Source organism: Toxotes jaculatrix, chromosome 7 (genome assembly GCF_017976425.1).
Source record: "Toxotes jaculatrix isolate fToxJac2 chromosome 7, fToxJac2.pri, whole genome shotgun sequence".
NCBI classification, from domain to species: Eukaryota; Metazoa; Chordata; class Actinopteri; family Toxotidae; genus Toxotes; species Toxotes jaculatrix.
This window is the reverse complement of record NC_054400.1, coordinates 13,670,256-13,685,410: the sequence shown is the minus strand read 5'-3', so window position 1 is coordinate 13,685,410 and position 15,155 is coordinate 13,670,256. Positions and strand designations below refer to the sequence as shown.

Sequence of the window (15,155 nt, the reverse complement as noted above, 5' to 3'; positions counted from 1 at the left end):
ATTAATGGCAAAGTTAACAATGAGCTGATGAGCATAGTTTAGCATATGGCAAGTAAAGAGCCAGCGTTTCCTTCAAATGTTGGTAGAGCCCAAAAACAGAGCTAAAAGTAATTTAATATTGAGCTTACGTTTGGCAGATGGCTAAAACATAGCTCCAAATATATGCTAATGTTGCTCCGTAACATTGTACATCACACAAAGGTGATGTGTCAATGTTGCCAAAACAACTTGTTTCCATTGCTGCCAAAGGGCCAAAAAAAAAAAATAGAGGAGAAAAAACCTGGCAGCAGACAAAATGGAAGACCAGAGGCACTTAGGGGAGCTGAAATCACATGACTTCAGCAGCAGAAACAAATGCAGCAATGTCTCCCTCTGTGCCATTTATCTCTACATATGACAGGTAGTAGATAAGAAAGTCAAAGCTCACAAGTGGTCTACTGACCAAAAATATGGGAATTGGGGGGGGGGGGGGGGGGGGGGGGGGGGGATATTTGAGCCTTATTTATTACCAGGATTTGGTACCACAACTGGTAGACACAGGTGAGCTAGTCATATAAAGACGCATCACACAGCACAGACAGAAACTGGAGCCATGAATGTCCTCATTAAAACATTTAATAACCACACAAGACAAAGAATAGATAGTAGTTCTTAAACAAGAATAGTGAGCTATGTGTCTATAGTGCCCCAGGTCCAAATACACACCACACCAGGTGATTTCACTGATTAGCTGTTGCTCTCTACTTGAGCTAGTTGATGAGATATTAATTGGTAAAATGGTCAGACGCTGTTTGTAGTTAAAAGGCAAATTTGCAGACTGAACTGTCTGTGGCACAAGGTTGCCTATTTTATATATTTTCCTAAAGTGATCCCTATGTTACACACAAAATACATCTTATCAATCTTAAATCAAGGAACAACACAAACTTCTTCATACTACTTAAAAGAAAGTTGGAACAGGAGACACTTCTTCATAAGCCATCTCATCATAACAGCATGAATATAGTTTTTTAGATATGCTATAAAAAAAAACATATTACTGAAGAATATTAAAGACAAATCTTCAACAATATAAAAAGACAAATGTTCAATAATACAGTTAATTTTCTTCTTGGTCAAAGATGCATACATTTATCAAATCTGTTCCTAAAGCCCTTTTTAGCATAATAATTGATCAAAGTGCTTTAGGTTACACGAAGATGCAGGAACACTGAGAAATGCCCTGAAAGAACTGGCAAACGGGTGAAAACAAAATGTCCTTGGCTGAAGTAACAAGGTAAAGATTAAGTCAGACAAATGCACACTGACAGAGTCATGTGTCTGTGTTTGATGTTCTCAGTGTTCTTAATGAGCTGTGACATGACTTGTAGAGTTACAAAAAAAAAATCAAATCAAATTTAGTGTTAATGAAATTCAATTCATAATTTATCTGTTAAGGCTAGATGTTGACAAGTTAGACAAACATTTGAAACAAATCTTGAAATAAAGCAGAATGTGCATGAATAAACCAAATTACTCACTTACACTTTAATAAAACTGCAAAATACCAATACTCACACAGGCACTTATCAGATACTTATGTTTCATTTTCAAAAGTGTGCAAAAAGATAAATGAAAAGCAGAGTAGGAGATTTGGTTTTAATATTTCTCCAGATGTTCCTGCTCTCACTCTTCCTGCTGCTCTTCATTCTGCTTCTTGGGCAACTGCAAATGGAAAAAATACAATTGAAAACCTTTTTACAGATGCAAAACCGCCCTTAAGCAGAACTGACAGTGGTTAATTATTCTGTGGAGAAAGCACATACAAATCTCCTTGGAAAAATTTCCCTTAAATCAGCATGCAGTAGCACGTCTATTTGATTAAATATTTACATTATTGTAAGTAAAATTTTTCTACAGCCATCCTCTTCAAGCTCATATCTCTCATGTAAATGTATGAATATGAGTATTTTATACACCTTTGTGTACTGCTCATATTTTTGGTTCTCATAACACACTGTTGTTCTGCAAAATCATGTTATATTTTCATGTTTATGTTAAAGACTGGGTGGAAGCAGAAGCTTCTTGCTTTGGTTAGTTCAGGTGTTAATTTGTGTGCTGTGTTGTGTTGTGTACCTTTGTCATTGGATTACTTCTGTTCCCTCTCCCTTCTTTATTTTCTGGTAGATGAAGTCTAGTGGAGAAAATCAAACGAGAATATGAATAATATACTCGAAATTTTCATTACAAAAAACACAAATAATTGTTCTATTAAGAAATTCTAAATTGGTCAAGCAGAACTAAAGTAATTCACATGTAACTCCAAAAGCTTGTTTCCATAGGATCTGATCATTGCTTTTACCCCTTTAGAGATGCAGAGCCTGACTTGTCAGTGTCACAGAAAGATGAATGAGCCCCCTCTGCTTCCCTGCCCTGCTGAGGTCTGTTTTTCACAGAAACATCACAGTTGGATGTCTTCCTTTGACTTGGTAGTCCAATGTAGCCTCTCTGCCATTCCCTTGGGTTTTTTCCTGGTGGGATGTGTCTGTCAAATCCAAAGTCCTCTTCCAGGAAGTCGGCTTTATGTGGATAGCATGTGTAAATAAACACACATATGTGTTTTGTGAATTTGATGCAATTTTTTTCTTCTTCTTTAAGATTTTGTCTAACTGCATTTACATGTATATAAAATTGAAATATTAAGCACAGTTTAATATAATAATGTGTAATATAGGCAAAAAAGCCACTACAGCCTCAAAAATGGCCACCAAACAAGTGACCCCCAATAACTGTGACACTGCAAACAAAAACATAACATGCAAGTTAGGCTAATGGGTAACCATTTACTTGTAATACTAGTTTTTGTTCTTGCACTTTGAGAAGTTATATCCTGTTGCAAGTGGAGACACATCACTACATTACACAGGGTGGTCACATAAATAAATCAGAGGTAAACAAAGACACTACACTACAGAATATGTACAGTGTTTACTATTTTTCTATTTTAATATTCCAAGTACATTTTATACTTTACCTTGGTGCTTTATTCTCCTCTGAAAATCTGGAGATATCTGTCCAAATGTGTCTTTAGCAGGGCTCAGTGGTTTTCTTACTGGTGGTTTTGCTATATTATTCAGTGGATGGGCCGTCTGAGGGCGCATATCACATTTGTCCTAAAGGTAAAACACACACAAATATCATAAAACGTAAGAAAAAATATGCAACTGCATTCCTGTCTATTTCTTCCCGCCACTCTTTAATGTTCACTATTTTCCACTAGTGACACACCTGATGGTGAAAGACAACAGCCTCTTCTAGTGCAACACCACAGAATTCACATGGAATGACCACATCGCCCTCCAGTGGACTGGCAGGAGGACTGTAAGAGACCGGGGAGACAGACCGAGGGAAAGAGGGGATATTGGAAGCGAGTGTGTCAGGGAGGCTGTGCATCAGCCCTGAGGCATTCCTGTTCATCCTATCCTCTTTAGGTGGAGAGGAGGGCTGCTTGCTGAAAGACGCAAAAGCGGAGGCAGGGCTGCACCCAGTCTGAAACCAAAAATAAAAGAAATTATATAAAGCGCTGAAATGTAAGTTAAATCTGCTTAAAATCAAGTGATCATGTGCCTCCTAGATGGAGGTGAGGGCCACATGTTCCCACAGGCAAAGGCTGAAACTAAGATAAAGAAAGGTATTCAAATGTTTGCACGCCATATGATAGCTGACTGCATCTGAGCATTTTACACTGATTAGATCTGTGCATAAGCTGATTTATTTCTTAACCATGCAGAATCCTAGTGAGGTGTGGAGGCAATGTGTGGACAGGTTTTCAGAGGAAACACAGAATGCACCATGAAAAATAAAAGTGGATCACAGCACGTTTTTTTTTTTTTTTTTTTTTTCTGCACCACAGTAAGTTAAACTGAAAGTGGTGCTTGAATCAGGCTGGAATATTTGAAAACATCAGCAAGTCCTGAATTCAGAAGGCAGGGTCAGCATGGTCTGTTGGGCTGGTTACAGCTGTCAGTCAAGTTCTGGTTGTATTTTTCACTTTTGTTGTGTTGTCATGCATGAAGATATGATGCACTGACCTGGAATTACAAACTGTCTGCCCTCCTTTTCTCCAGTTATGTACTGTGGCGTGAGTCAGCAGTTTTTTTTTCCCCCTTCAACATTACATGTATATTTTAATACTGTAGATGTGAATGTGGATGTGAAGGGGTTAGGGGTTCTCAAAGGAGAACAAGCACCGACATATGAGGTTATGGTTTAACAGGGAAACAAAGATCAGCTCATCAACCAGCACACTCTTCAAACACAGACCGTTTCAGTGACTGGCTTTCTGTAGGCATACATATTACAAATAGTATATACATATACAATCCAATATCACTTGTCACACAAAAACTCAAATTTAAACATTTAAGAAACAATTACTGTCGCCATTTTATTATTCTTTTTTAAAATACTCTTGAGAATAATCGCTTCTCTCTCTGTTATCCAAAGTATTTTCTGAGCTATCCACACCGCTAGAGATCCTTGTACACTGAGCTAAAAAGTGTCTTTTTGCAGAAGTAACAACCAACAACCTTGGGGACCTGAAGGTGTGGAAAAGCAGTGAAAATTAAATCAGTGAGACTTAACTCTCTTTGGCAGCAGAGATTCTATCTGTCCATGATGCACACAAAAGAGTAAAATTAAATCTCAAACCTGATGCAGAATGAGGTCCTCTTCTGGAAACAGCTCTTCGCAAAACTCACAAGGCAGCATGGTGTCTATGAAAAGAATTTAAACCATGAATGAACCGACATCAGAATAACTTAAAAGTATTCTAATCAGAAATAATCTACCTGTTTGATCATGGTCCTGGACTGCACTTGTGCTTGTCCCTAAAGAGAAGTTTGGGTAGTTGTTGTTGGGTGGAGAGAGCGGAGAGGAGTTTACAGAGGTGTTAGATGTCCTCTCGATCTTGTGGTCCCAGATATCACTCCACAAGTTGCCCTCTACACCTCCAGCCACCGATTCTCCATCACTTTGCAGGCTGAGAGCCAGCATGTAGTCCAGCCCTGATGAATCCTCATCGTGGGTGTGATCACCATGTTGCCACATGCTACTGCTGCTGCTACTCAGAAAATCACTCTGCCCCAGAACTAAAAGAACAAATAATTATACAGACATACAAACAAACATTTTGAACTGGTTCCATTTCATTTGAAGGTGCTAACTGTACTTTCTGGACTATGTTAGTGATAGAAAGCTCCTTATCTCTGGTCAGGTAAACTTCAAAATTCCAAAGTAATCAAGGTTGGGTTGGCCCTGTGTTAAGCAAACTCTCTAAATTGATATTGATCTAAGATATTTTCCAGAGGCATCTACAACATTTCCTTTGCCAGTAAAACTGATTTTACAAAGATTACATTACATAAGGGAAAAACTGACCGTAACAGTCCGATATATTTGTGTATTACAGACTCTACAGACAAGGAGTACAGGTTATGCCAAGCAATTCTGGTGATACTTTAGCAGAGATGGAGGTTTAAAAGTATCCTGTGGAGTCTTTGACCACTTGTAGTGCCATGGAGCCATGTTTTTACAAGTGGGTCCCCGTTTTGTTTGTATTGTTCACACACGCAGGTGATACAATAAACCTTCTTTGCCACATTCTATTCTACTACTTGAAATGAAATCTCCACAGGGCATCTTTAAATTACTGTTACAGTTTTTTTTTAATTACACTAATATATTTTGGGGCAAAAAATTATTGAAGCTTTGGTGGTTCTTTTTTTCCCCCCCTCACAGGAAATTTAATATCAGTGTGTTAGTGATAAAACTCACACTGCCTGAATGCCATATTCCTCTGTGAAGTATTCTTCCAGTCTTGTGAGCTTCCCCTTGAAGTGTTAGAAATTCTGGGATCAAATGCACGGGCCAAGGCCTGTTGTTCTGCTGCACTGATGTTGTTATTCTTGAAGCCTCGTTCTTGGGCTTTGATGATATTTCGGATGGAGTGGGATTCAAACCACGCCCCTGGAGACTGTGGCTCTACTGGACTGCGACTCATCCTGCTGTTGTTCCTCTCTTGGGGCGGTGTGAGGCTTCCACATAAGACTGGATGCACAGCTTGCTCCCTCAACATTACATTGCACTTGCAGTGCGGGCAGGGCTCAGTGCGTGTACCGCAATAATCCTCATGCTCTTTGGACTGACTGAAAACAAGCTCCAGTTCACAGTATTGGCACGGGACGAGCCGCTGAGAACATTCGGAGCTCTGCAAGAGACAACAATCACGAAGAAGCGCAATTAAATTATAGAATCACGATGGCTAAATATCAGAGTTTAAAAAGAGAAGGAAAAATTTCTTCAGAAATACCTGGTGAACATCAACACGATTCTTCTCAATCTTCAAACCACACTTGCATGTAATCTATAATGGAAAAGAAAGTGCTTTTAAATACAGCTATCCTTACTCAGAGTTACATTGCTTTCTTGTTAGTCATTTCCTTTGGTGTAGAGATTTGAGGTCAGTGGTAACTGCAGTGTGTGGTCGCTCTGATGTGATTTTCTATTGCACAGTCGGCATAAGCAAGCACAGCGAGCAATTTAAGGAAGACTGCAAACCGTGTCAGTCACTGATATTGACATTACATGTACTTCATGCAAAAACAAATCGATTGTTTAATCAGCAATACAGCACAATCCGGTGTCCTGTTATAGTAAATTAATTTACTATCATAGTTCATCTAGCAGCACACATCTGTTACAAAAGCAATGGTGTTTCCAATATTGCTATTCAGATTTTACCTGTGTATGCTCCTGCTGCATGTGCTCCTGCAGATCTGACCGGGGCACTGGCTCCTGGCACACACCACACAGGGCGATGTTTCTTTGACAGTGGATCTCATGAGTAGTGAAATTAGCCTCTGGAATGTCATGTTTGCTAAAAAAAAATAAATTAATTAATAAATAAAAAAATAAAGACCATTGCGAAAATGTTTTCATCACCATATCACATAGACTAATCACGTAGTGTAACTTATTCATACTTACCAATTGCCACAGAACTGTGTATTTTCATCCGCCATGGCTTTACCAAAGCCTGAGGACAAAGTGTAACTTCAGTTATTAATGACACAAACCAGCTTGCTCTGTTTTGCTGTTCTTTACTGTTTATAAAAAGGTAAACATTGAAGATTTGTAGCTGCACAAAAGAACTGATTGGTTGATTAGTTCACATTAATTGAACTGGCACCAACATTTCTTTACTGAGCTAATTTAAAAATAGCCCAATGAATCATCAGGGCTAATGCAAGGAGTACGGATAGCCACTACTGTCGTTAACAGGTAAACTGGTTGTCAACTCTTCCTCTTACCCAGTGTTTCCAGAAAGGTAGCTAACGTTAGCTGACACCGATAGACTGGATTAGCAAGGATATCCCCCGTCAACCTTAATCATCAAGCATCTTGAACCACTTCAGAAAAACTGGACAATGTTAGATGTATCGGCTTTAGCTGGCTACGTAGCTTAGCATTAAATATACGGTTAGCAAACACCGAGTTGATGCTGGCTAACTAACTTTATACGCTCTTTACAAAGTAGCTACCGAGCCGGGACGCTGATATAACGACTGTTTTTCGGGCATCTGCCGCCTAGTCCAGGCAAAACGAATGCAACCGTTTTGACGTTGCCGTTTGTCAGTTAATTCACCTCTGAATACTTAATCAAAAACAAACTCGTAGACGACTGCTACCTACTTGATGCTAGCCTGAAAAACAGTTCGTTATTTCCTCCTTGCTCTGCGTATGCATTGTAGATTTATGCCCTGAGCAAAGCCTGTCAGGCTGTCTACGTAGGCTGTCTACGCTTTGTCTAACATCGGCACAACCGAGCCTAGATCCTACAATAATTTATAATACTGCAGCTCGTCCAAACGCACTAAATAGAAGGGTGCCCTGAATCTGCAAGGGGCGTACATATGACAGAGGTTGAGTTCTTAAAGCTGACTGTAAGTCCAAACTCAGGGAGAAAATATGGGCATTTTCTCCAGGCTAGAATTTGATTGGTTGAGTAAACACTGTGCGCTTGTAAAAACGTCTCGGCTCATACCATTACCTTTAATTTCGTATTCCGATTTCTGGTCGTACCAACACAACTGCCTCTCAAATTGTCATAAAGGTGTCAAGAACATATACATCGTAAGGACCATACAGACGGTCAGTATCCAGACGCCTATCCCTTTACAAATACAGACTCATAAAATATATGCTTTAAACGCTCAAGAACAAGGTATCAATGGTATTGATTTTGTGCTTGCAAAAGGAGTCATGGATTGTCAATACTTCATTGTTGATCCATCAGCTTCTATCGCAGAAGTCTGCGCAGTCTTCCGGACATTCATTGTACACAAAATGAAAATCAACACAGCATTGTCCTTTCAGTGTTTATTGAGTTTTTGATCTACCAATACTGTGAATGTCAGACAATTTCATTGTTGTAAGGCACAGTTTTGTTCAGATAAAACACTGATATTATTTACAGCAATTGTTTCGTCGTAGTACATACTGTACATCCTTGCACCTCCTCCAAGTCAAAATGACCACCCAATGATTGGACCGTTTTCGTAAATATATAAAACTTTTAATTCATTTCAGAGCCCTTGTTCATCATTTGAAAAGGCTAAGCCAACAATTTATTTTACAATGTAATATGAAATGTAAATCCATGCCAAAAGTTTAAAAACATAATTGTGACAAAAAGCAATACATTAAAAAATGTGACTAAATTGAAAGAAAGGACTAATTGTATTTTCAGATAAAATCTGTAAAATAAACTGGACTTGCAAAATATACTGATATGCCCATAGATGAGTATCGTAATGGATGCTGGCTTGATTTTTTTTTTTTTTTTTTTTTTAAACCATGCAACTTGAGGGCCTAAAAGTGGTTAAATCACTTAAAACTTGTTGCTTTCATCAATGTATGAGTAAATTATAAAATGAACACCCTACTGGACCTAATCGCATTGGTTTTGTTCCTGGTGATGCATTAAAGTTTTCTAACAGCTCTTAACTGGTTACATGATTGTCTGATATTAATTTAGGTCCAAAATGAAGCAGGTTATGGACCAGTTCCTTTGCTGAAACTTTGTCAGACAAAACATTCATCAGAAATACTAGCTGCATCAGGATGGCAGTACAAACAGCCCTGCTGCTGTACCCTGAGTAAAGCACAGGAAATAACCATGATAATAATACATGCGCCAAGACTAATAAAGGCTTCTGTCGAAAAACTACATACATCTCAGGTCACTAATCCTTATTGTTCACCGGTGCAATAGTCATTACTCCATTTTCCAATCCAAGGGGAAAATATTTAGTACAAAAAAAAAAAAAGTACCAGCATTGAAAGAACAAACATGAAGAGTTCCACAATTAATCGGCACCACAGAAATGAACTAAAATGACAGTAAAACTAAAAATTCACATTAGACTATTTTTGCCGTTGATAAGATGATTTCTACTATAGAACTCCTTTGTAGGGTCATTATACAAGCTTTAAGTGGCTATTAAAAATAACTATAAAGCAGATTAAAAATATCACTGTAAGCATCTTGCATTTTACTATTTTAATTAAGAAAATAGCCAAAAAATGTGCAAAAAAACAATATTGCATGACCAAATTGACATACCTATAATGCAGTCGATGGTGGTACTTTTTTTGTGGGCAAGAACAAAGCCATCTCACAGTCGTCTCTTCACAGGTAACTGTGTCAAAGAGCACGACAGTGGAATATCGGATATCAATCAGCTTGTGACACAGAGCTATAATAATATATATTGGTGCATTTTTTTGTGCCTGCCTTCATGTTAGATTGAAAATACCTTCCCACACGCTTGTATTGTCATAGGTGAAAAGTCCACCCATGACCTGTTTCGTGTCACTACTTTTCTCGCCATCTTTCCTGTTACTTTGCACTGACAGAAATAAAAAAATTCCAAGATCAGGATATTTGGTCAGTCAATGTAATTATAGCTAAAAGAGCTAAAAGTTAAAAAGAAAACTGCCTATCTATCAATAACTAAAAGTTTTTAGACAAAACACTTCTGAAGGGAAAAAAAAGTTTGTTTTCACTCTAACTTCCAAATGTCCTTGGTCCAATATAAAATTCAGCAGGTTGCTCTTACAGAGTCGTTAACCACACAGTCCTGTGAAAAAAATATTTTTACTACACTACACTATTTATGATCTAGAGTGGCAAATGAGGAGAAAAGGCTCAAAGACAGCATAATAGACAACAGAAGGAGTAAAAGGAAAAATACAGTACGAACATTCAGGAAATGAAAAGAAGAAGGCACAGATTTAAAGAGTTGAGATTAGAAGTCACAGAGGTAGCAGAGGTCACAAAGACGGACAAAGGAGAAAAGGAAACTGTTGGGAAAAAAAGGAGATATGTGATGAACTGTCTATCTGTCCTTGGATCCAAGCTTCTCGATCAAGTCCTGCAGGGGAGCAAGCTCTCGCCTGTCGATAAGGTTGAACTCCTGCAAAAAAAAAAAACAACAAAAAAAACAAACGATCATTTATCATTTGGCATCACACATGCCAAAACTCTCCTGCCATGTCAAACTAACTTAAGCCCCTTTCAGACATATAATCTGTGAGATTGCTAAGTTTATCTCTTTGTTCAAATAATGGCTTTTTGGCTTTCATGCGTACTGCAGGTGTCTGTTATGGAATGGATCCATGAACACTGTTCAAACATGACTGTTGCAAATAGAACCACAAAGCTTGCATAATAGTTGGCATCTAGTATGCAGAAGACAAGGAACTGCAGGACGTTACGTATGATGTATGAAACCAGAGACTATTTACTGCCACATCCCATTAAGATGTCTTATTATCTTGCTCTTAGAACAGAGAGAGAGCGGTTTTTTCCATGGCAGTGTTGGATCAATGTAAAGGCATTTTAACAAGAGCAGTGCAGCTTTCAGTGTTTCTCTTCAGGGTCAGGTTCGCTGCTTTGAAACTGATCAATGAGCAGCATTTAAAACTTCATTCCTAGTCCTAGATTGCCTGGTTTGGAGACACATCATACATTAAACAGATTGCACTGTATGTCTGAAAGGTGGCTTTAGATACACAGCAGTGATTAAACTCCATATCGTAGCTGAAAAATCTCACTTGAACAAAGAAAATGAAGTGCTTGAAGGAGGTGTTGAGATGGGCCTCCTCCTGCAGCTGCATCACAGAGTCAAAATGCTGGTGGTAGATGTGAGCGTAAACCCTGAACAGACGCTTCAGGATGGTTTTGGCCACAGACATGAAGTTCTTGGGAAAGGGAACTCCTGTGGGACAGAAGGGGGGTGGGAAATGCTGAGGTCAAAAGAAGAGAATGTGCTGTTTCGAACCTCCACTAGGCCTTTCAGCCTACACCGGAGAAAGACTACAATCAGCCCGCCTGGTCTCCATGTGAGGCACATGATCAGTTGACTGAAATCAGGTGACTGAAAATAACGTTAAACTGCTTTGCCTCGTCTGTAGTTTCAGGTCACTGTCCTGCTTCTCTGTTCTAAAATTGGGTGACTGCATAAAAAAAAAGCTATAAGTCCTGCACTGTTTGGGATGTGAACACCCTCCAACACTCCTGGAGCAGAAAGTCAGCTCGTTAACCACACAATCATTACTTCATTTCAAGTCCAATATGCCAAGGTAGAGCCAACTAAATGAAATAAGTATCACTGTCCATATGCTTTCTGACTGCACTCTAGGTTCACGGCTATGGAGCTTGTACTGATAAAGCTGGTGTCTGGTCTGCACACTGAGTATTCAAGGAAGATATACTCCCCCATATCACCACAGAAGAACATTGTGCATTAAATGACAAACCTATTAAAATCTAGAGACTATTTTAAAAAATAGTATGAAAGAAGCAGAGAGAACGCACATCAAAATTAATCCTCAAAGGGCAAATGTCACAGAAAAGTTTCTCCACTTTGCCTGTGGGAAGACAATGCTCGAACTGAATAAAATGAATATATGCATTTGCTTAGTCTGCTGAAGAACAATGTGATATGCCCTAGCTGGTGTGAGTTTATCTCTGCATGCATTTGTATAACAAAGAGGTCTGCTGATAAATTCATACAGATAATACGCTTAAAACTGCAATCCATATCATCACAAAAAGCTTAAAGTGAAACTCTGTTTGTCAAACTGCTAAACATAAAAATTCTTTATCGGCAAGAATCAAAACTCACCAATCTTGGAGGGGAAAAGTGTCTCATCATCCAGCTGATCCTGCACCCAGGTCATCAGGTAGTCGATGTACTTGGGCGCAGAACACTTGATAGGCTTCTTAATATTGGTGCCGTCAGCCCAGTGATACTCATATCTACAGAGAGAGAGCAAAATGAACTGACACCTCTTGTATTATTGACTTGAATCATTAGTTAGAGCAGACCTTCATATGACACATGAAGATGAAAGCTCTACGTAGAACATGCACTCATTTGGCCTTTCTGTAAGGAAATGAAAACATCATTTGGTAGCAGATAAGCTTAAAAAAACAAAGCAGGAGGGGGAAATGCAAAAGTATCCACTCATATTGTTGCTGGCGTCTATGTCAACAGGAAGTAAACTCTGTTCTCTTCCTCTTGATTAGAGACTGCAGAGAGTCTTGGCAGGACGGAGGATAGAGGAACTGCCAAATCTAGATTCTAACTAAACAGCTTCTACAGAGACCACATGCAAAGTTTAATTCCTGTTTTCCTCGTGACATTCAGATGATGAATTTCAATTTCATTTACTTTAAGCTATTAACCATTAAAATGTGTCTCTCGTAGCTCGTTGATTAAACTAACACACTACATAATTACTGATATTTGCTCTGTTATAAAGACATGCTGCACTGTCTTTAGCAGTAAAGCTCTGTATCACTGTGCCATTGAACCACAAATCGTTTATTACTGATTCTGATTGATACGTGTGCACTTTTTTCCTGTTTTTTTTTAAAGAACTTTCAACTTAGTGTGACACATCTTGTGTCTCAGCCGACACTGGGGGAAGTTCCTCCTTTCCAACTTTTACGTAAACGCTTACATCAGCTAACATTTTTCCTCTGTTTCAATGGAGCTGCTCAGATGATCTATTTCACAGCTTTCGCAGATATGAAACAAAGCAAGTTTTCGTAACATTATATGCTGCATGTTACAAGTGCATATAAAATCTTTTGGTAAACTCTACTATGTCTTCATGATGTATTTTCTGTCAAGAAACTGATTATAAATACAGATAATATTAAAAACAGATAACTGCATTGATGATATATCACAGTACAGGAGCTGAATATTTGTGCAATCAATGATTTTATGGTTCACTTCACATTCATCACTGACTAACATCAGATTTTAGAATTTACGAAGTTCAACTTCGTAAAATAATACTTTTAATAGGGAGTGTATATGCATGTCAAAATGTCAAGTGTAAAAGAAAAAAAAGCGCCTGTTAGAAGCCCTGTCCTCAAAAAGAAGCTGCATGCTCAAAAAAAGACACTGTTTGCCGTTACCTTGGTCCAGCAGACATCACAGAGCAGCTGGTCTCAGTGCAGAACTCGGTGATGGTGCCGTACAGCATGTTGATCTGGTTGAAGAAGTCCACCGCTAAAAGAAAGGGTAAATGGTCAAATTTTTTGTTCTCTAGAAATTATGTTCATAACAATAATGAAACAATACTTTTAAAACAGTTTATGATCTACATTTTAGTAAGCAAAATCTACAGCCATCAATTAATATATTTAACCAGGCATCTACCTGCTTTGGCCATTAGTAAAAATTTTAAATGGTAGTTTATGCACTGAGTGGTGTTTTTTATAAATAGGTCTGCTGTATTCATCCACTCACTGTTGACAGCAATCCACTCATTGAGATCCTCTCCCTCTGGCAGCATGACAGCCTGCCTCAGGTTCCCACTGCCCAGTGTTGCCTCAGCATGTTTCAGCAGCTCATACCGGTGAGAGCCCTCTGGGATGTTCTTCTTCGGCTTGAAGGTCTTAGATGAGCGACTGCCACTGCAAAGAAACAAAGCGCACATGGAATTAAGCAACCAACTGTGCACAGGGCAAGATTTGTGTAGGAGTAGATCCTCCACTTGAGCCTTCACATGTGATGATCCTTCCTGTCTGGTTTGTGCAATCAGCAGCTATATGAAGCCTTTATGGTGATCATCTATGAACTTGATGCTTGGCTGCCATGTTTGTCAAGCCAATGTACAAGCCCAAAGACTTGTGTAGGCCTGTTTTAGTGTGACAGAAGCACGGCTGTAAAATCTGTCTTGTAAATTAAGTGTATAAGGTGATTACCCACTTGATGCAAGAGACAGGAAATGCGACAGTATCAGTATCAGTGTCACTGTAAACAAGGAACAGTTCATTACATTGCTCAACATTTAGTAGCCTCTCAGCGAGGTTAAGGCAGCATAGGTGTGGATGATGACTAATGTTAACATTTCTGGTTTTATCTGAGTAAAAATTGATAATATAAGCGAAGCTGGCTAACGAATCGCGAGCTAGCGTTTATCAGGCTAGCCAAGTTAGCACGTAACTAAGCTGGTTTTTGAAAAGTTGTAGTTGGCCAGTGCTGGGAAATAAATACAGTAGATAAATACAGTTTACGGCTGAGGTTGCGACGACGAATGATAACCCTATGTAATAAAAGGCGGTTTAAGTTTAACCCAAACTTGTTAGTTCGCTGGCATATTTTCTGTAACGGTGCCTTATTTTAATAGTTACTTCCCTTGGTGGAACTTCGTAGAAACGTAGCTAACGTTAACCGCAAGCTCCGGCTGCAACTTAACAAGAGACTGCTAACTTTACTTACAACAGGAAGCTCATCTTGGCGAAATGGTCGTCGGAGAGCCTCGGTTACAATTCCTTACTCTGGTTTAGTAAACAGATTTTTAAAAATATATATAATTACACACTGCGAACCACTTGTCAGCGGTGCCTGCTAACATCGACGTTTGGGCTAACATGAACTGTAACCACAGTGGCTCTTCCTCTATCGGCTCTCTGTTGAAGCTCGGCCGGTAGACTGTCGCCCTCCCCCGGCTGCATGCAGCTACTACCACTCCCCAAAACAGACAGTTGTCCATTAAACAAACATACAACTTTGTATCTATTAGTACAC

The 15,155-nt window shown here is 39.0% G+C and overlaps 2 protein-coding genes across 2 annotated transcripts; both read right to left on the bottom strand.

Moving 5' to 3' along the window:
• Positions 1-599: 599 nt before the first annotated feature.
• trafd1 (TRAF-type zinc finger domain containing 1) lies at positions 600-7,770 on the bottom strand. Its single transcript, XM_041042793.1, has 12 exons — positions 7,350-7,770; positions 7,027-7,075; positions 6,781-6,916; positions 6,350-6,403; positions 5,815-6,247; positions 4,830-5,129; positions 4,690-4,754; positions 3,268-3,528; positions 3,014-3,152; positions 2,342-2,558; positions 2,116-2,173; positions 600-1,704 (listed from the first exon to the last, which is right to left on the bottom strand). Exons 2-12 carry the CDS (start codon positions 7,059-7,061, stop codon positions 1,666-1,668), a joined length of 1,737 nt encoding a protein of 578 aa, XP_040898727.1. The 5' UTR covers positions 7,062-7,075; positions 7,350-7,770; the 3' UTR covers positions 600-1,665.
• Positions 7,771-8,587: 817 nt separating this feature from the next.
• Positions 8,588-15,027, bottom strand: mob1a (MOB kinase activator 1A). The gene is made up of 6 exons (XM_041041735.1): positions 14,847-15,027; positions 13,872-14,038; positions 13,538-13,631; positions 12,231-12,364; positions 11,158-11,321; positions 8,588-10,517 (listed from the first exon to the last, which is right to left on the bottom strand). Exons 1-6 carry the CDS (start codon positions 14,858-14,860, stop codon positions 10,440-10,442), a joined length of 651 nt encoding a protein of 216 aa, XP_040897669.1. The 5' UTR covers positions 14,861-15,027; the 3' UTR covers positions 8,588-10,439.
• Between the last annotated feature and the right edge of the window lie 128 nt (positions 15,028-15,155).